The sequence below is a fragment of the Equus caballus genome, chromosome 10 (assembly GCF_041296265.1).
Source record: "Equus caballus isolate H_3958 breed thoroughbred chromosome 10, TB-T2T, whole genome shotgun sequence".
NCBI classification, from domain to species: Eukaryota; Metazoa; Chordata; class Mammalia; order Perissodactyla; family Equidae; genus Equus; species Equus caballus.
The window spans coordinates 16,616,344-16,635,116 of NC_091693.1; the positions used below are offsets into that span (position 1 = coordinate 16,616,344).

General features: G+C 58.6%; 1 protein-coding gene across 1 annotated transcript; it reads left to right on the forward strand.

Moving 5' to 3' along the window:
• The first annotated feature begins 66 nt into the window (after positions 1–66).
• On the forward strand, positions 67–18,707 carry MEIOSIN (meiosis initiator). Its single transcript, XM_023649942.2, has 14 exons — positions 67–248; positions 1,545–1,615; positions 5,352–5,442; positions 9,567–9,669; positions 10,943–11,077; positions 11,892–12,137; positions 13,053–13,161; positions 13,741–13,841; positions 14,333–14,488; positions 14,807–14,877; positions 16,099–16,263; positions 16,334–16,572; positions 17,379–17,468; positions 18,128–18,707. The coding sequence occupies exons 2-14, from the start codon at positions 1,545–1,547 to the stop codon at positions 18,300–18,302; spliced, it is 1,752 nt and encodes a 583-aa protein (XP_023505710.2). The 5' UTR covers positions 67–248; the 3' UTR covers positions 18,303–18,707.
• The last annotated feature ends 66 nt before the right edge of the window (positions 18,708–18,773 follow it).

Below are 18,773 nucleotides of genomic sequence, written 5' to 3' on the forward strand. Positions count from 1 at the left end.
AAGACGGGGCGGTCCCCAGGCGCACACGCGCATGCGCACTGCCGCCCGCACTCTGCCGTTTGCCGCGTCTGGCCTCGCGCCCTGCTCGCCTTTGGCGGGAACTGGTGGGGGCGTGGCCTGGCCTCAGGGGCGCCGTCCGGCCTCACGCGCGCGAGCCTCGCGCCCCCCGGGGCTGGGAACGCAGTGGCCGCGCGCGTGGCCAGCCTCCTGGGACCAGCACGAGCCAAGGGCTGATCGGGCTCCCAAGGGTGGGGCTGGCGCGAAACCAGAAGGGGGTTCCTCGCGCCATTTTGCACGGCCTGAGGCAGGGCCTGGAGGCCCAGGGGACCGGGCGGGCGACCCCTTGCGTCGGGCCGGCCGCAGGGGGGTGACCGCTGGCGAGCAGCACTTTGGGACTGTGTCCTCCCTCGAGGGTGGGGTTCGGGGGGGGGTAGTGGGGACAGGAGGGCAGGCCTGCCCGGGTTTGGAGCCCAGGCTCCAGTTTGAGAGGCGGAAGGCCCAGTTTGGGGGTCTGGGGTCTCACGTTAGGATGTGGGGTCTCCGGGTTTGCGTCTGGGTGGGACTCGTTTTGGAACCTGGGGGTCTTGGGTTTTGTGGCTGCGAGCCTTCCTGCTGGAACCCGGACACCCTCCTTTGGGGATGGGGCAGTCTTCGTTCTGAGTTCTGGGGTATCATTTGGGGTGGGGAGGGGGGTCTGGGTCTGATGTGGGAGCATTGAAGCCTCAGGATAGATTTAGGGTCTAAAATCTCAGTGGAGCGTAGAGGGGATGAGATTTAGGGTCTGGAGTCACCGTTTGGGACTTTGAGAATTAAGCGTGAGGGCCTGGAGCCCCCACATGGAGGAGAGGGCTTCAGTCGTAGGGTCTGGGTCCCAGAGTGGGGCTCACAGGTGAGCTCTCAGTTTTAGGGTTGAGGGACACAGCCTGAGGGTCTGGTGACAGTTTTGGGGTCTCGGGGGTCTTTCTTTTACGATCTGAGGTCAGTTTGCAGGGCTGAGGCTGGCTTTGGGGGGGCTTGGGTTTCTTCCTTTAGGATCTGGGTTCTCAGTGTTAGGGTTTGCGGTCTGTGATCTTAATATTGGGATTAGGGTCATATCTGGGGATCAGAAGTTGACAGTTTGGGAGTGTAGAGGATCTCAGTAGCAGGGTTTAGGGTTTTTAGGTTTCGAAGGGCTCCTTTTGGGGTTCTAGGTCCTCACTCTGGGAGTTTATGGTCTTTACATCACCGTTTTCGGGCGTGGTGGTCCGACACCTGACTATTCAGACTGAAGTTCTGAAGTCAGAGTTTGGGAGTATGCTGTTTTTATAGTTTTAGGTCCAGATCATGACTCAGGGCCCAAATTGACAATTTAGGATTCACGGGCTGCAGTTTAGAGTTCTGGGGTTATAACTTGGTTTCTGGGCCTGCGTTCGTGGGGGTCGGGGACCCTATTTGGGGATCTCTGAGTGCTCCAAGGAGCACCACGGCGGGGGAAGGCGAAGGCTGCCCGCTCCTCCTGGAGTCCCGGCGGCGGCTCCTGATTCTTTCTTTTTCCCTCTTTGCAGATGTGGGATTCCAGCAGACACGTGTGTTCCCCGGAACGGCCCAAAGCCGGTTCCCTGAGCCCCGGGGACAGGTAAGGGCTCTCCCCGCCCGATCGATCGTCCGGCCACGGTGGTCACGTGATCCTAACAATACTGTTTACTGAGCATTTACCGTTCGCCGGACTCTTTCTTGGCGTGACATCCTTTCCTCATTTCTAGACGTGGCGTTGTTGTCTTAATAAAGACCCTCAGTTGCAATTAGCAGAAACCTAGCTGAAACAAGCTTAAGCATAAAAGGAGATTTATGGGATCCGATAAACAGAAAATTCAGGGGCATCAGGCTTGGCTGGTTCCAGGCGGGGCGTTAACTGGTGTTGCCAGGAGTCTGCCTGTCTTGGCTCTGCTCTTGTCTGTGTCGGCTTCCTTCCCAAGCAGGCTCCCTTTTGTGGAGGCACGGTGGCTCCCAGCAGCTCCGGGTCCGTGTCCCGCCAGCCTGACCCCTTGGCAGAGAGTCTCTTTCCAGGATCCGTTGACTCTGATTGGCCGAGCCTGGGTTATAACCCCAGTCCTGAACCAGTCGCTGTGATTCTTGGCTGAACCTTGGTTCCGTGCTCCCTAGTGGAAGGGGAGGTTGGGGTCAGCCTCTGTGAACCACACGGACGGAGAGTGGGGGACGGGTGGTTCCCCAAAGGAAACTGTCACCAGAAAAGGGGGGATTGCATGTTGGCCAACCCAAAACAATAGTTTTATCAACCATAGTCATCCGATAGCATACCTCCATCCCCCCATTCTCCAACATCCCGTATCCCTAAGTCATTCTGACAAGTGACTGTCCACCTTCTGTCTTGAACTAGCATTTCCTGAGCTCTCCCCGAGTGCCAGCTTCTGTGCTAAACGCCCTCCAGACAAGATCAAACTTCCTAGCCACCTCCATTTTATCAGAGTTCAAAACAGGCTCAGAGGAGGTGAAAGCACTTGCCCAAAGTCACACAGCAAGTGGCAGCGCTGGGATTTCCATCCAGCTCCGTCTGCTTCCAAAGCTGGAACTTATTACCACTCTTATGCTGCCCCTTGGGACCTCCCCCTGCTGTGTCCCACTTTGGGGCAGCTCTGATTCTCCAGTCCCTGCACGTGTTAGAGCAAATTGGGGTCTGGGCCTTGGTTTTCCCACAGCTAGTATGAGAAATTTGGGCTGACTCCGATAAGCCTCCTTCCAACTCTCTTAAAATAAAGGAGCCGGAGAATATTTTGGGTGCATAGCTTGGGCAAGCGGCAACCTGGGAATTCGAGTCATTTGCCATTTGAAAGGCCGGGAGGCCATCGCTAGCCAGAGGGGGCGTTCACTCATTCACCGATTTTTTCTTGAGCACCGATTAAGTGCCGGGCATTATTCTAGGAGCCGAGACTGTAGCCACAGGCACGGTGTGACTTTTGTGGACCTTAGGCAATTTTTCCATCTTGGGCCCCTTCTTCCATTAAAAAAGTATTAAAAATTATACTTTACAACAGCATTGGTACAAAGATGAATATAACCCAAGTTAGCTTATATTCATTTTTTTCTCTTCGGATTTTAAAAGAAATGAAGGCATTTTTTTGAGTCCCTAAAAGTATCACCGGCCCCAGGCACTGTGCTTACCGGACCTATTGGGTAAGTCAGCCTGGGATCTAGCAATAAATAAAAAAAGACTAAAATCCCTGCGCTCGTGGAGTTTATACTTATAATAAATAAAGAAAGAGGGTTTCAGATGCTGCTAAATGATGTGGGGATGGGACAAAGAATGTGCCTGTTTCGATGGAGGGGTCCGGAAAGGCCTCTCTGAGGAGGTTACCTTTAAGCTGAGCACTGAGTGGCAGAGAAGAAACCAGCCATGCAAAAATCAGGGCTCAAGAACCTTCCGGGGGAGGGAACTGTAAAGGCCCTGAGGCAGAGATAAACTTGGCCGGTTTCGAGAAACAGAAAAAGGACCTGTGTAACTGGAGCTGACCTGTTCCCCGCAGACCCAGAGGGCAGAGCTGAGATTAGCGGGGGAACATTATAGAGACTAGGAGAGAAGAATTTGGCTAAAACCAGAAGCATCCAGCCAGGAAAAGGGGCAGCCTTGGGAGCAGCACCCGGCCCCTGTCTGCCCATTCAGGACGGCAGCCAGAAGATGCCAAGATTTTTTGATTGCTCATCACCCTTTTCCTCCTTCCAGATTTTTTTTCTGGAACTTCTGTTTTTGCTCAGAAAGCTCTCTCGGTGCTTTGCAAACCCCAGAATAAACCCCAGGGACTATTGTTGATATGAAAGCCTTTTTCTCCAACCTGGGCAAATAGCACCTTGAACTTAAATTGACCCAGACACTTTTTCTTCCTTGTTTTCCGCATTGTTTCTCGCTGGGGCTCCCAGGGGCTCCTCTAGAACAGAAGGAAAGTGGTTTGCAAAAAATCAACATCAGGGCTAGAAAGGAGTGAGAGGTCAGCCTATCCAGTTTTTCTCCAGGGAGAGAACCCCCATATCCTCGCCCCTCAAAGTTAGGATTTCTACCAGGAGGTAATTGGAGACCAGTTGGTAGGGTTTTCTTTCTTTCATTCCTTCATTCAGTTGACTAATACGTATAGTCTCCTGTATTCAAAGCGGTTTTGAGGGGGTGAACTAATGATGTCATTTCTTTGGTAAAGCTGTTTAATGACTTCCTGTTGGTCTTCCATAATATGTGCCTACAAGACCCTGCGTCTGGCCGCTACTTCCTTCTCCAGCCTCGTCTTACCCCACAGGACTCCTTCCTTTTTGTGCCCCAGCTTTTTTTCCTTTGATCTCTCCCTCATGCCACAGGGCCTTTGCATGTGCTCCCTCTATCTGAAACATTCTCTTTCCCTCTTCACCTGTACATTTCCACTCATCCTTCAGAACAGGTTCATGCCAGGTTTACTTCCTCAGGGAAGATCTCATAGATCAGATCAAAGCCACAAACTTCCATAACACCAAGCCACACCTCTCCTTTGTCCCCATCAGGGCCAACTTCATGGGCGTGAGCCACATGCAGTTCCAGGGCCCTCTGCTTAGAAAAACCCGATACTTGATTAAATACTGTGTTCTCACCATCTTGAAATTTTAATTTTTGATCAAGGGGCCCCGCAGTTTCATCTGTAATGTCCCCTCCCCTCCCTCTCTGGTCCCAGTTGCAATTTTATGTGGGGCTGGGGTCCCTTAGCAGAAGTGCTCCCCTGTCCTGTGGAGTTAGGGTTGGTCCATGGGAGAGAAGCAAAGGAAGGAAGAAATGAGACCAGAATGGTCAGCCAGGCCGGGCCGGCCTGTGATGGGCATTATAAGGCCCGTTAAGGGTTTAAACTCGATCCTTAATACTGCGATGGCATTGAGAGGTCTGAAGCACTCACTAGGCAACTAACATATCAGGTTCTGTCCTGGGCGATTTCACGCACACTGATTTAGTTAGTCTTCCTGATTGTCCTCTGAGCTGGAATGAATGTCCTCGTTCCCATTGCACGGATGAGAACACCACGGTCAGATGTGTGTTGCAGAAAGATCGCCCTGACTGGTAGAGAGTGTGGGTTGCAGGAGGCCGGATGGGAGGCTGGGAGACCCAGGGGTGCGTCGACACGTGGACTAGGGCCGATGGAGATGGAGAGAAGGGGTCAAGGAGGAATGGGCAAGATTTGGTGACCGATTGGGCAAGGGGATAAGGGAGAGGGAGGCGTCCAGATGATGCCCGGGATCCTGTCTCGGGTGCCTGGGGCGTGGAGCTTCTCTGAGATGAACACTGGGACGGGAGGCAAGTGCCCAATTCCGTTTTGGATGTCCTAACCCAAACTCTTGTCCCCAAACAGGAAGCAGAGGAAAAATCACACCAGCAAACTGCACGAGCTGGCATTGCTGCTCCCTGTGGCCCTGAAGGTCGGGACCAAGAAGCTCACCAAGGTAGGGGGACCGAAGGAGAGGAGGATTTGGGAGGCAGGTCTGACAGTATCAGTCAACCGGTCACCCTCCCTTGTCCTGGGAAACCTGGAAAGACTCTTCCAGGGGCCGCACTGAGATGGGAATGGCCCTGCTCGGGACGGGAATTTCTGGGGGTCTGCGATCCCATGACTAGGAGCCTGGGGATTCTTTCCTGCAAAGGAGGAAGGGGGAGCTGCGAGGGGGAGAAGAGAGAAGGGACCGGGACAGGTCATCACTTTGGGCGTCGAACAGCCACGGATTTGAGCCCCCAGCTGCACAGCTGCAGGACCCTGGGCAGACCACGCACATTGCTCAGCCTCTCAAGCCTTAAGCTTCTCAGCTGGAAAACGAGGGAACGTAACTCCGACCGCCCAGAGACATTGTGAGGCCAAGATGACATCACAGCCGTGACAGGCCCTGGATGAATGTCGGTTCCTTCCCGAGTCCCTTGTTCTGTGGCCTCAACCATCTCCATGAGGTAGGATAGAGAGAATTTCTGCGTGCCCTCAGTGACTACTCAATGAATGGACACACAGTCGGGCATCGCTTAGTGACGGGGACACGTTCTGAGAAATGCGTCGTTAGGCGGGTGCATCGTTGTGCGAACATCACAGCATGTGTTTACACAAACCGAGATGTATAGCCTGCTACACACCCAGGCTCGTTCGGTCATTTGTTCATTCATTCATCAGGCATGTGTGGAAAGATTGTTGGATGTCAGAAGCTGTTCTGGTTGCAAAGAGATTTGAGACCCAGCCCTCATCCTCTGGGAACTCAGAATCTGGTCAGGAAGATAAAGATCTGAACACAGGAATCACGCAGCCCGGCTGGAACGTGCTACTTGCCTTCAGAGGGGTCCAGAGAGCAGGTGTTTGGGACAAGTTTGTCTGAGCCTAACGCTAACCCTAACCTTCCCCCCGCCTGCCACATCCCGTCACCCACCGGGCATGTTCGTTCTCCCTCCTAACTCTCTCTCAGTCTCAGGTGCTCATGCTAGTGTCCTGTGGCTGCTGTAACAGAACACCACAAACTCAGTGGCTTAGAGTAACACGAGTTTATTCTCTTCCCGTGCTGGAGGTCAGAGGTCAGTCCCACTGGTCAGGGGTCAGCAGGGCTGGCTTTTGGAGGGTCCAGGGAAGATTCTGCTTCCTCTCCCTTCACCGACTTCTAGAAGCTGCCCGCATTCCTCGGCTCACGGCCCCTCCGAGGCCCCCAGCGCAACATCTTCAGATTGCCCTCCTCTTCCTCTGCTTCTGGCGCCACTTCACCTTCTCTGCCTCCGACCCTCCTGCCGCCTGCTTGTAAAGACCCTTGTGCTTACGTCGGGCCCACCCAGATCATCCAGAAGAGTCTCCCCACCTCGAGATCCTCAGTCAGTCACTCAGTCACACATGCAAAGCCCCCTTTGTCATATAAGGCAGCATATTCACAGGTTCTGAGGACGAGGACGTGGATGTCCTTGGGGACATTATGCATCATGCGGCCCCCCTTGACCGGTCGGCCTGACATGCATCCTTGCAGCTGGTCCCAGGGCAGCTCGGGGCCCAGTGAACTCACGGGAGCTATCGTGTGTTGCCTCGCCCGTGCTGGAGATTTGGGATGCCGCCAAGATCCGTGGCGCCCTTCCTCGCCATCTTGACTGTTTGAGTGCCCCCCGCCCCGCATAATCCTAGAGCCGCTTCTCCCTCTGACGGCCCAGGCCCTCGGCATGTTACTGCACTGCTTCCTCGGCTCTGACCCCTTTCAACGAGGAGCTCCGTGATGGCAGGGACCGTAATGGACGCGTCTGCATCCCCCCGGCCGCAGGGCCTAGCACACAGCAGACAACTGTAACACCGGCTCCCGATTCACAATTTACTGAGAGGCCAAGGGCTCAGACCCTGATGCCAAGCATTTATGTACATTTCCCATTTAATCCTCGCCCCAGGCTTGTGGGATCCATACGGGTCTGCTCTGCTCGTTTTTTCAGTTTGAGGAGTCCTATTGTCTAGAGGGACACAGCTGGCTGGCGGCAGAGGGAGAGAGTTGGGTGTGTTTCGTTCCAAAGGCCCACACCCTCAACCGCTCTGTCACTCACTGCTCAGCAAAGGTTTGTTGAATGAATACATTCCCTCGGTTGAGACAGTCACAGGGCTGTTCCATCTTCCCTTTAGAAGGTCTCCGGGATTTGGACCTCTGGTGTGGTCCCCAAGCTAAGCTTCCTGAAGTATCCATCTCTGAGCCTTCCGTCCTTCAGCTTAGTGAGTGCCGACCACGTGCTAAGCCTGGTTTGGGAGACGCTAAGGGAAAAAGACGATCTCTGCTCTTGAAAAACGCGTGGCCTAGTTAGAAGTTAGGAAAGCTTCTCATTTAATCGCTCGAGATCCTGGTGAAGGTGTTGTCATTCAGTCATCGACGTGACGTGCCAGGGTCTGTGCGCAGTGACTTCACACACACTGAGGGATTAAAGCCCTCCTGGTTATCCTCTGAGCCTGACATCCCCGTTCCCACTGCACAGATGAGGAGACCGGGGCTCAGGGAAGTGGAACAACCTGCTCCCAGGATGCAGCCAGTAAGCGGTGGATGCAGTCCGTGTCCCTCCACACTAACGGCCTCTTGGCCGCGTCCCGTCTGTTCCTTAGTCACAGCTCCCTTCCGTGGGTCACGTTAAACATTTCAGCGACCGTCAGTATTACAGTTTATGGTACAGCCTCACGAAAGCCCCCCATGAGATCATGTTTCCTGATTCGGGGTTCAGACGATTCCTGCTAATGGTTTTAGGGTTATTCTAGGGATCCGGTTCAACCTGAAAGATGCTTACTGGTACCATTCCCTCAGCTCTTCACCAGGCTCCCTGCTGCCCTTCTTCAGGGCTCAGTTTAAATGCTGCTGCTTCAGAGGCCTTTCCCAATGCCCAAGGCTAACTTCAGAATCCCTCATTACACGCTTTATTCACAGTGCTGCTCGCACTGTCCATAATTTGGTATGACTTATGAGTTAAGGTTGTTGACCCCACTAGGTTATAAGCTCCGTGATGGCAAACAAAAGTATGTCTCAGGGCCAGCCTGATGGCGTAGTGGTTAAGTTCACACACTCCGCTTCGGTGGCCTGGGGTTCGAAGGCTCGGATGCTGGTCGTGGACCTAGCACTGCTTATCAAGCCACGCTGAGGCAGCGTCCCACATAAAATAAAGGAAGATTGGCACAGAGGTTAGCTCAGCGACAATCTTCCTCAAGCAGAAAGAGGAAGATGAGTGACAGATGTTAGCTCAGGGCCAATCTTCCTCACCAAAAAAAAAAAAAAAAAAAAAAAGTCTTGTTCACTCCTGTGTACCTGGCCCTTAGTGGGTAGTCATCATTTTTAGCTTAGTATCTCCAATACCAACCCAGTTGGTGTTTGGTGTCTGGAGGGGTGATGCCTGCTGGTCAGGAGGCATCACCCTCAGTGCTCTGGGGAGATCTGTTCCTTCAGCAATCACTGGCTAGGCCACCCCTCATCTGTGTGCTTGGGATACAGAGGTCAGTTAGCTACGGTCTCTCCCCTCCGTTAGTTCAAGGTCAAGAGGAGAGAATGACACGTAGATGATAATTATAAAACAGTGTGGCACGTGTCTTGGTGGAAACAGGCCCAGGAGGTTACATGAGTGCTGAGGAGGGACTGACCCTGCCTGGGTCAGAGGGTCAGGGAGGCGGGAAAACGTCTGCCAGGGGAGATGACCATGCTGCTGCTCTGAGGAGGAGAAGCCGGGGGAGGGAGTCTGTGGGGAGAGGAGGAGGGCTTTGCGCACAGAGAATACAATCTGTGCAAAGGGCCGGGGGCAGAAAGCCGAACAGCATATGCTGGAAAACTGGGCCAGGAGGCAGATCCCAGCTCTGCCCCTTCCTCTCTGTAACCTTAGCAAGTCCCTTCGGAGCCCTGGGCCTCAGTTGCCTTAGCTGTAACCGCCGTCTCCCTGGGCCACAACGAGGACTGAAGGCCAGAATAGGAACATCTCAGCCGCTGGAGGAATTGTTGGGGGCGTGGGGGGGGGGCACGGGGTCCTGGAGTATCTGTCGCTCGTTCTCTTCAGCCTCACATTGTCGGGGGCCCTGCTCTTGCGCTCAACCCTGCCTTTCTTTCGGGGGCAGAAGGAGATTCTGCTGCACGTCCTGCAGTACATTCAGCACCTCCAGAGAAGCATCGACATGGCCAAGGCCTTGCTCCAACTGCACACCTCCGATGGCGAAGGCGGTGAGTGAGTTCAGCCGGCGCTTCCCAGCGCCTGCAGCGCCACGTGTGGCCCTGGCGGTCAGAGACGCTGGGTGGTCCGGGCCCTCGCGGACCTCGCAGCCTGGAGCCGGGGACAAAGTCAGGGAGATGTGCGAGACGCCACCAACTCAGGGGCGGGTGTCGGGAGGACCGTGGCAGCAGGGGGCCTGGAGCTGCGCCTCCGAGGACAGTCCAGGGGGACCTGCCAGGCGGAGAAACAATGTGAGCAAGAACGCGCAGGCAAGAGAAGACACGTGTGGAATGTCTGGGGACAGGCCAGCGGTGGGTGTGACTGGGGGGCCAGGGTGTAGCATCGAGACACTGTGCACAGGCTCCTGAGCCAGATCCTGACTCAGACACATGTCTTGTGACCTTAAACTTTCTGTGCCTCAGTTTCCTCATCTGCAAAACAAGACTAGTACTTCCTGTCTGTATTTGTCGCGAGGATGAAGTGGGTTAATACGTGGAGAGAGTGTTGTAACCCGGCGCCCGGACGTGCCGGTCATCCAGGACTGTGTGTCCGGTGCTGGTGTGGTTACTGGCATGAAAAATACACGGCGGGAGTGGTAGGAGGTGAGGCGGGGGCGAGCTCCTGAAGGGCCTGGAGCGCCCGGCTGGGGAGGGAGATGAGGAAGATGAGAGTTACTGGAGGACTCTGAGCCAGGGGAACGCCATGAGCAGACTGCTTTTCAGGACAAGGTCCCTCACGTCTAACGTGAGGACTGGGTATTCAGTGGGAAACTGGAGTCAGGGGGTCAGGGAAGATAGTTAGGAGTGATCCAGACGGGAGACCATGAGCCCAGTCCAGCTCTGTGGCTGAGAGTGTGGCAGGAAGTGGGTACATTCGGGGAGATGTTAATGAGGAAGAAATTGAGGGACCTGAGGGAGGGGCCCGGGGCGACCCGGGGTGGGTGGTGGAGCCCTCCGGGTCGTGTCGGAGGGAGGTGGGAGAAGGACCTGGTTCGGGATGGGGAGATGGAGCAGCATTTGGGAGCTCTGAGTCTGTCTTCCTCTCAGCCGAGCCCCAGACCAGCCCTGGGGGCGCTTGAGTTTTCGCACTGGACCTCTGTGCCCGGCTGTGCACCCTCCGACCAGTCTGATCTTCTAGGACCTCGGTTTCCACATGTGTAGAGTCAGCCTGGGGAGCGGGGCTGCCCCCACTGCCCTGCCCAGGATGGGAAGCGCTGTCTGGAAGGTGGGAGAAGGGGTGGGCTGAGGGTGACACCTGACCTGTCTCCCTCTCTGTCCTCTGCAGGGCTGGGTCGGAGCCCAGCTGCGGGCCCCTCGAGGCACAGACACTCCACCCCGTGCAGCTCCCCACACTCTCGCAAGTCCCGGCTGCGAGGAGCCTGCCAGAAGCCCCAGAAGAAGAAGCTGGCCCGAGCGTCAGGTACCAGCCGTCGGAGGAGACGGGCTGGGAAGCAGGAAGCAGCGGGTATCTTCTCCAGGCGTCACTGCCCCCAGGAGGCCCCCGAGGCCATCCTGAGCCCCTGCCGAGGCTTCGGAGTCAGACAGGCCTGGGTTCAACTCCCGGCCCCTCCTCTCACTGGCTCTGAGGCCAGGAGGGTCCCCCTCTCCTGCTCTGGCCTCGGCTTCCTCGTCTGGAATCACAGCGCCTGCGCAGGGTGGGGACGAGGCTTGGGAGCTGCATGTGGCCCGCCCGGGCAGGGCTGCAGTGGACAGGTGCCCAGCGATGGGAGCTGCTCTCAGCCTTTGTGGTCCTTGTGCCCAGTCAGCATCCCGGGGCTGCGGGGTCAGGGAGCGTGGGGTGGAGGAAGGACCGACTGCGGGAGGCGACGGCCTACCTCAGCTTTGTGGCTGACTCACTATCCTCAATTTCCACGTCCTTACAATGAAGTGGGACCTGATCAGCCATTCCTAGCACTGGGTGCGCATCCGTCTGAATCATCTGGGGAGCACTGATGCCTGTGCCCCCCACAGAAAGCTGGGTTTCAGTGGTCGGGGGTGAACCTGGGCATCAGAGCTCTCCAGGCGATTCCAACACGCCGGAGGAGAAGGGAGCGGCGGACTCAGTGATCCCTAACTGAGGATCCAGGCTCGCCCAGGAAGCGCGGTGAGGGACCCGCCCGGGCCCAGCTTTGGAACAGGTTGTTGGGCCCAGAGTAGAGAAGAACGCCACCTGAGCCATCTTCTGGTGACAGTCAGCCCCCAGCCCCTCTCATACCTTCTCTCTGCTTTCCCAGAACGCCAGACCCAGGCCCAGAACCCTCGCCGCTGTCTGGCCCTGGACAAGCCCAACGAGCAGGTGACCTCATCCCCAGACCAGAAAGGAGGCAATGTGGCGGGGACCGCCACCCCTCCAAGATGCCCCAGCTCCTGCAGTCACCCCAAGCCTGTGTCATCCCCGCCTCGAGGTGACAGGAAGGGAGGAAGATCCTGGCTGACGTTGCTGGATGTGGCCGAGAGCAGTGTCCAGTGTGACATCTCAAGTTGGTCTCTTTCCTCACCGTTCTCTTAGCCCGTCATTTACACACCGCTTCCCAGGCAGCCATGACGCCCGGGCACCGTCCCCATAGCCGGGGGTTCAGTGGTGGATGAGAAAGACCCGTCTCTTGGGCTCTTTCCCAGTTTTCTTTTTCCCTCCGTGCTCTGTGGTGGGTGGGAGAGTGGGACAGGATTTGTGCCGCCCTCGGGCAAGGCCTGCGGCTGCAGGACTGGAGACCAGAGCAGGGCGTGCCCGTGAGACCCCCCTTGGAAGCAGCCGATTGCTCTCTTGGCTCCGGAAAGGTGTGGTGACGCCTCAGCAGAAAGTGACTGGAAGGCGGGTCCTCGAGCTGTCCTGTTCCTCTGCCCCTTCATTCAGGCCACACTCCCTGAGCAGCCCCTCGGGGCCAAGCCACGTGCCGGGTGCTGGAGACACGGTCCAGTGGAGGAGTCATACACTGTCACTGATGGGCCAGACTTCCCGGGGGCCACGCAGGCTTGAGCCACCTGGGAGGGAGGGCTTCCCAGATCCCCTGCTGGCTGTGTGACCTTGGGCAAAGGACCAGATATGGCAGTGCCTCGGTTTCCTTCACTGTACGTGGCTATAATAATGGTGGGCTGTGGCAGAGGGTTCCTGACAGCACATAAGATACTCGTAGCCGTGCTGGCGGGGGAGCACCGTCTGTTTCTGTGCTGCCATCGTCTTCATCGTCGTTAGTCCACGTCAAGATTCTGTCTTCCTTACGGCTTCCCACAGGGATGTGGGATTCCAGAAGCCTGAGGGTGACTCGGGGCGCCCCTGAGCCTCACGTGGAGGCCCTGAGGTTTTGGTGACCCGTCAGTCACCTCTCCGTCCCCGCGTCTGTGCATTTGGCCCCTGGCCCCGTCCCGGGAGTGATCCTCCTGACTTTCCCCCTTAGGCTGCTACTGCAAACACGGTGCCCGGGACGCCGGGCCTGACCTGGCCTTCGAGGCCCAGCATGGGGCGGAGAGGATCCATTTCCTCCACAGGACACAGCCCCTCCCCAGGTAGGGGCCCCGGGCTCTGAGCGGGGGAGGCTGCGGGGAGGACAGAAAGGAGGCCGGTTTACATCCGCTGCTGGTGTCTGTGGAGTGAGCACGTCTGCGGGCCTCGTGTGTACCACCCTAACACACAGGCCCCGACTTAAGGCCGGCCCTCAGTGCCCGGAGGGAAAGCCGCATCTCGTGTGGCACTGCAGACCCCTGGCCCCCGCTCACCTGGCCAGCCCCTCTCCTGGCCTCGCCCAGGAATCTTAGCCGTGACACCACCAAACCTTCCCCACTGCCCGGGAGCCATGCCCTGGCCCTCTGCGCTTTCCACCCCGTCACTCCTCCCGGGGCGCCTGTCACAGCTCTGCCCCCCGTGTGTCAGCCTCTGATCACAGCCCGCCTCTCCTCACCAGCCTGGAAGCTCGCTGAGGGCGGGCACCTCGGGGACTAAGCTTTCTGCCCCCAGCAGCCTGGAGTGGCCCTATCTTCCTTCTCAGGGTGACACTGAGACTCCCAGGGGGGAACCGGATTGTCCCCGGTCACACGGCCATCCCAGCCCGGGGCTCCGGGTCTGCCTCTCAATTCCAACTCTTGCAGGCAGCAGCTGGTGTTCTACGATTCCTGTGAGGAGGTGGACAAGGAGACCCTGGACGCCGACCCTTGGCTTCCCGCCTGGATCCCAGAGGGCAGCCCCCATGGTGACTGAAACTCTGTCTCTCCTCCTTCTAGGCTGGCGTGGAGCCTTCTGGGTGCCTTCCTTCTGAGGATTTCTGTGAGAGGGGGAACAGCGGGAAAGGGAGTGGATGTCTGCTGGGCAGAGGGATGGCAGGTGCACAGTGTGCTCGCTGTCACTGAGCCATTGGTGGCCAGGGCAGACATTGCTAATCAATCATCGCTCTTTCCACTGAACCCAGATGCTGCCTCAGAATCTTTCTTAACACAGAGCTCCTGGTAGCTACCCTCACTCAGTCTGCTCGGGTCTGGCACATTATGATACTGCTTATTTTTGCTATCCCTGACGTAACGCCAGGCATCATGCCTCCTAACACTCTCTATGAGTGAGCACTCCAAATGAGTGATCAACAGTCACCTTTCCTGCATGTCTGGAGCCATCTCCTCAGAGCCAGCTGCTGTGTTGGGCAGGAGGGCAAACTCCGACACGCCCCCGAGCCTGATGTTTCTTTTTCAGGGAGCCCACTGGCCTTGGGGCCTCCCCAGATTGGCAGCTGGAGTGTGACAGGCCACCCGAGCGAGGTCCTGGGGCTCAGCCCCTCCCTCTTCAGCTCCCCGGGGAAACTGCTGCCAGAACAGATCTTGGAGGACGACGCCGAGTACCTGAGCCAAGGTGAGCGGCCGCGGCTGGGCCCTCGCCTGCGTCATCCAGAAAACACACTGATGCCCCCAGGGGCACAGCCCTGCGGCGCGCGTGGCTGGGTACCCGGTGAATCCGTCCAGGCCACGCGGTGCGGGAGCCGCCTAGCCGGCGCCGGACCTGCTCCCTCTGCCCGGATTGGAGGTGCCCCGAGGAGCTGGCCCGTGAGCTGGATTCAGACGTGGGGTGGGAGATCTTAAAGCCGAAAACCAGAAAAGGGCACTCCGGCGAGCAGGGGCGGCAGGACGGAAGCGTTTCCCGCCCGGCCAGGCCTCAGGTGTCCCTCCACAGTGCTCTTCGAAGAAGTCTTCTCAGATCCCGCGCTGTCGCCTTCTGCCTGCGCGCTCGAGGCACCGCAGAAGGTAGGCGACCCCCCCCCCCAACATCCTGCCGCGGACACGCCGTCCTTTCCACGTGGTGTGCACCTGCTTGATTCCCTTCCGGCCCCTCAGCCATCAGCCGCCTCGCTCACCTGCTCCCCCGAGTCCACCGCTGCTCCCCCTCATCTTCCCAGAGACCCGTCTGCCGTCTAGGCCCCCCTCCGCCCATCCTCGACCCCTCGCTGCTGGCCCCCCAGGCCCCCAGCTCTGCTGGGCACCTGAAATGAGCTAGACACAAAGGGTACAGGCTAAAAGCTGCCAGATGCCCGTTAAAGACCCACGTGGTCCTCCAGCTGCTCTACGAGGCAGGCTTTCCTGTGGCCCATTTTACAGACGAGGAAACTGAGACCAGCAGGATGACCTCGGGAATCCTCAGCTGGGAAGAGCCTCCCTCCCGGGCCCCTGGGCTGACCCCTGGAGCCGCCAGCCGCCCCTGGAGCTCACCGTCCGTCTGACGGAAGGGCAGCCCAGCGCTGGTCCCCAAACCTCTCTTTCTCCAGTGTTGGGGGGGACGCCCCTGCCTGGATGAGTAGCTGAATTGGCCGCAGAAGCCAAAACAGACCCGCTTCGTGGGGCTCGAAGTGAGCGCCAGGCAGGGTGCCTGCTGCTTCTCAGCCCCGCGAGGCATTCTGGGGATGACACTCGTGCTCAGAGAAGTCAAGACCTGCCCAGGCCATCCCAGCTCCTTCAGGGGGTGCTAAACGGGTGGCATTAAGAGAGATGGCCTCAGGGACTGGCCCGGTGGCACAGTGGTTAAGTTCGCACATTCCACTTCGGCGGCCCAGGGTTCGCCGGTTCGGATCCCAGGTGCAGACATGGCACCGCTTGTCAAGCCATGCTGTGGCAGGCGTCTCATGTATAAAGTAGAGGAAGATGGGCACGGACGTTAGCTCAGGACCAGTCTTCCTCAGCAAAAAGAGGAGGATTGGCAGCAGTTAGCTCAGGGCTAATCTTCCTCAAAAAAACAGAGCGAGATGGCCCCAGAACAGGAGGCAGAAGACCCGAACCCATGGCAGCCCTCGCTGACCCCCGTGGGAACTTGGGAACGTTCGCTCAAATGTCCAGGGGGTGTTTGGACGAGGTTGGCTTGAGTTCCAGCCGTTTCTGATGCTCACGTTACATCCTAGGAAGGCAGGGAGTCGGGGCGTGAACGGACACGGCCATCCTCCCTCACGTCCCCCCGTCTTTCACCTTCTCCCCCAGGACACGCCCTCTGAGGACCCCAAAGAGGCCCCGGACTCCCACAGCCTGTGCCAGTCCTCCGTCTCGCTGGACCATTGCTACCTCTCCCTGAGCGAGAACAGCAAGGTGCCGTCCAGCCCCAGCTCTGTGGCCACGGACTCCGAGGCGGCGTGGGTGCAGCTGGAGGTGAGGACGCCGCCAGCGATGCGGCGGGCCCGCCCCTCCTGCCCACCTTCATCTCTCTGTCCTCACCCAGGATGCTCAGGCCCAGAGCCTGCAGTCCTCCAGCGACGAGGACGGAGACTACACGTGGACCCCCACCCGGCGGGCCTCGACTCTGTCCCCAGCCGGGAGAAAAGCCTGGAAGGGCCGGGCGGGCAGGGGCCCCGTGAAGCCCAAGGAGAAGAAGAAAGCCCTGGGCGCTGGCCAGACGAAGAAGAAGTGCGTCAACGGCTTCATCATGTTCTGCAGGATGAACCGGAAGCAGTACATCCGGTGCGTGGGGTCCTCTGTCCATCTGTCCCCCGAGAGCATGTGGCCATTTGCCGCTTCTGGGAATCACCCACCAACCCTTCCTCTGCCACCTTCTCCCCTAGCGTCTCACCTGGCCCCGTGTATCAGTCAGGGCCTGTCAATTGTAAGCAGTGCAACCCAACTCAGACTTAGGAAGAAAAGGAATTATTTGGCTTGTGTAACCTGAAAAAAGGGGAGGGGTAGATTGCCTTCAGGTATGGCTGGTTCTAGGGGCTCGCATGCTGCTGTCAGAGTCTCTGTCGCTCTCTCTGCTCTGCTCTTCCGAGTTGGCTTCATTCTTAAGCACACAGGGCCGGGTTGGGTGCAGGGTCCCCTCCAGGAGGTTCAGGCCTGTGTCCTGTCTCCCACCCTAGCAACCCTGTTGGGGGAGATCCTCGTTTCTAAGGTTTCAAGAAGAGTTCTTGGGGCTGACTTTGATCAGGTGTCCAGCTCCGAACCATGGTTGCCAGCCTGAAGCCTAGGGCGGGGGAGGCCTCCACACTACAGTGGTGGACCGCTGATGCCCTCACGGGAAGACCCAGGAGCTGGTACCCGGAGAGGTGGATCCAGGGCCCCTCTACTCTCCCGGGACATGGGTGTCCCTTTCCCACGACCCTTTAGTCCAGCTCCCTTCTTCGACTCCTCGGCTCCAGAGGGTGCGCCATGGGGGCCTTCCCGGCCAAGGTGGACCGGAAAGATCCTAGTGCTGAGCTGGGAAGGCTGAGGCCGAGGGGCAGGGAGGCCCTCCTGGAGCCTGCAGGCCCGGCCTCACCCCCATCCTGTCCCAGAACCTGCCCCGGGACCGCATCCACGGCCGCCACCAAGGAGCTGGCGCGACTCTGGCGGGTGATGACGCTGCGGGAGCGCAGGCCGTATTGGTGAGAGGGCCCTGCGGGATGGCGGGGGTGGGGGACCCTGCCCCTCAGTGCCCCTCAGTCCCCCCGTCCCCATCAGAGCCCGAGCTCGCGCTGCTGGAAGCCGGTGGCGGTCACTGCGGTGGGAGACATCACAAATTTTGTGAGAGTTGGGGCAGGGGCGGGGCGGTGCTCTGCCTGGGAGCCTAGCAGGGGTCTCAGAACAGGACACCGGGCGTATTTCCCAGTCCCCCGGCCTCCCTGTCCTCGTCCTCTCCAGTCCGGCCTCAGAGCTGCCACCCGCCTGTGTCTCAGTGGGCCCCGGAGACACACGAGCGTGCACACATCTGCGCGGGTCTCGCAGGCGTGTGGGCCCCAAAGAGCCTGTGGCCGAGTCCGCGCCGTAGACCAGGCCTCGGGGCCTGAGGTTCGCCCGTGGGGCCACACGGAGCCCCAGCCTTGCCTCGGCCCAGGCCCTGGTCACTGCTGGGGTCACAGCACAGGGGGGCCCAGGCCCTGGTCACTGCCGGGGTCACAGCACAGGGGGGCCCAGGCCCTGGTCACTGCCGGGGTCACAGCACGGGGAGACTCAGGCCCTGATCCCTGCCGGGGTCACAGCACAGGGTTGGGGGTGCCGAGCTCCGGGGCGGGAGTGAGGACCGGTCCTGCCACCTCTCCCTCAGCATCAAAGCTCGCAGGTTCAGCCGCCAGCACAACCGCATCGTGAAGCAGGACAGCTCCAGCAGCGAGGACGACGACTGGGAGACCCCCAAGCCCTTCTACCAGCTGCTGGCCGAGAAGGCCCGCCGGTCCCCAGAGCCGGCCCCCCGCGGCCCTCCGGGCACCAGTGAGAGGTAGCCCTGCCCGCCTCGCCCTGCCGCTCCGGAGGCTCTTGCGGAAACCAGGAGCCCGGGAGGACGAGGTGGGCCTCTCCTGGGCCTCACGGGCCTGTGTAGTCCCCTGGGGCCAGGCGGGGGAGGATTTATCGACCCCGATGCTTCCTGCGTTAGCCGTGCCTGAACTCCACCCGTCGCTGCCCTGCTCACAGCCCGTCTGCAGGGGTGCATGTGGGGAGCAGGCAGCCCTGAACGAAATGCGGGGGGGTGACGGTGAGAGCAGGGCCCCCTCCGCCCGCCGCCGCCCCAGAATCAAATGGTTTCAACCTTGTCTGCTCTCACCCTACCCCACCCTCCCTCCCCTGTTCTATTTATAGATTATTTATTGTTTCAACAAAATAAAGCAGGTGGAACTCTTGTTACCAGAGAGGGAGACAAGGGCAGGCTGTGGGGGGGGGGGCGGGGTCCGTCTGCCCTGGGGCCGAAGACCCCG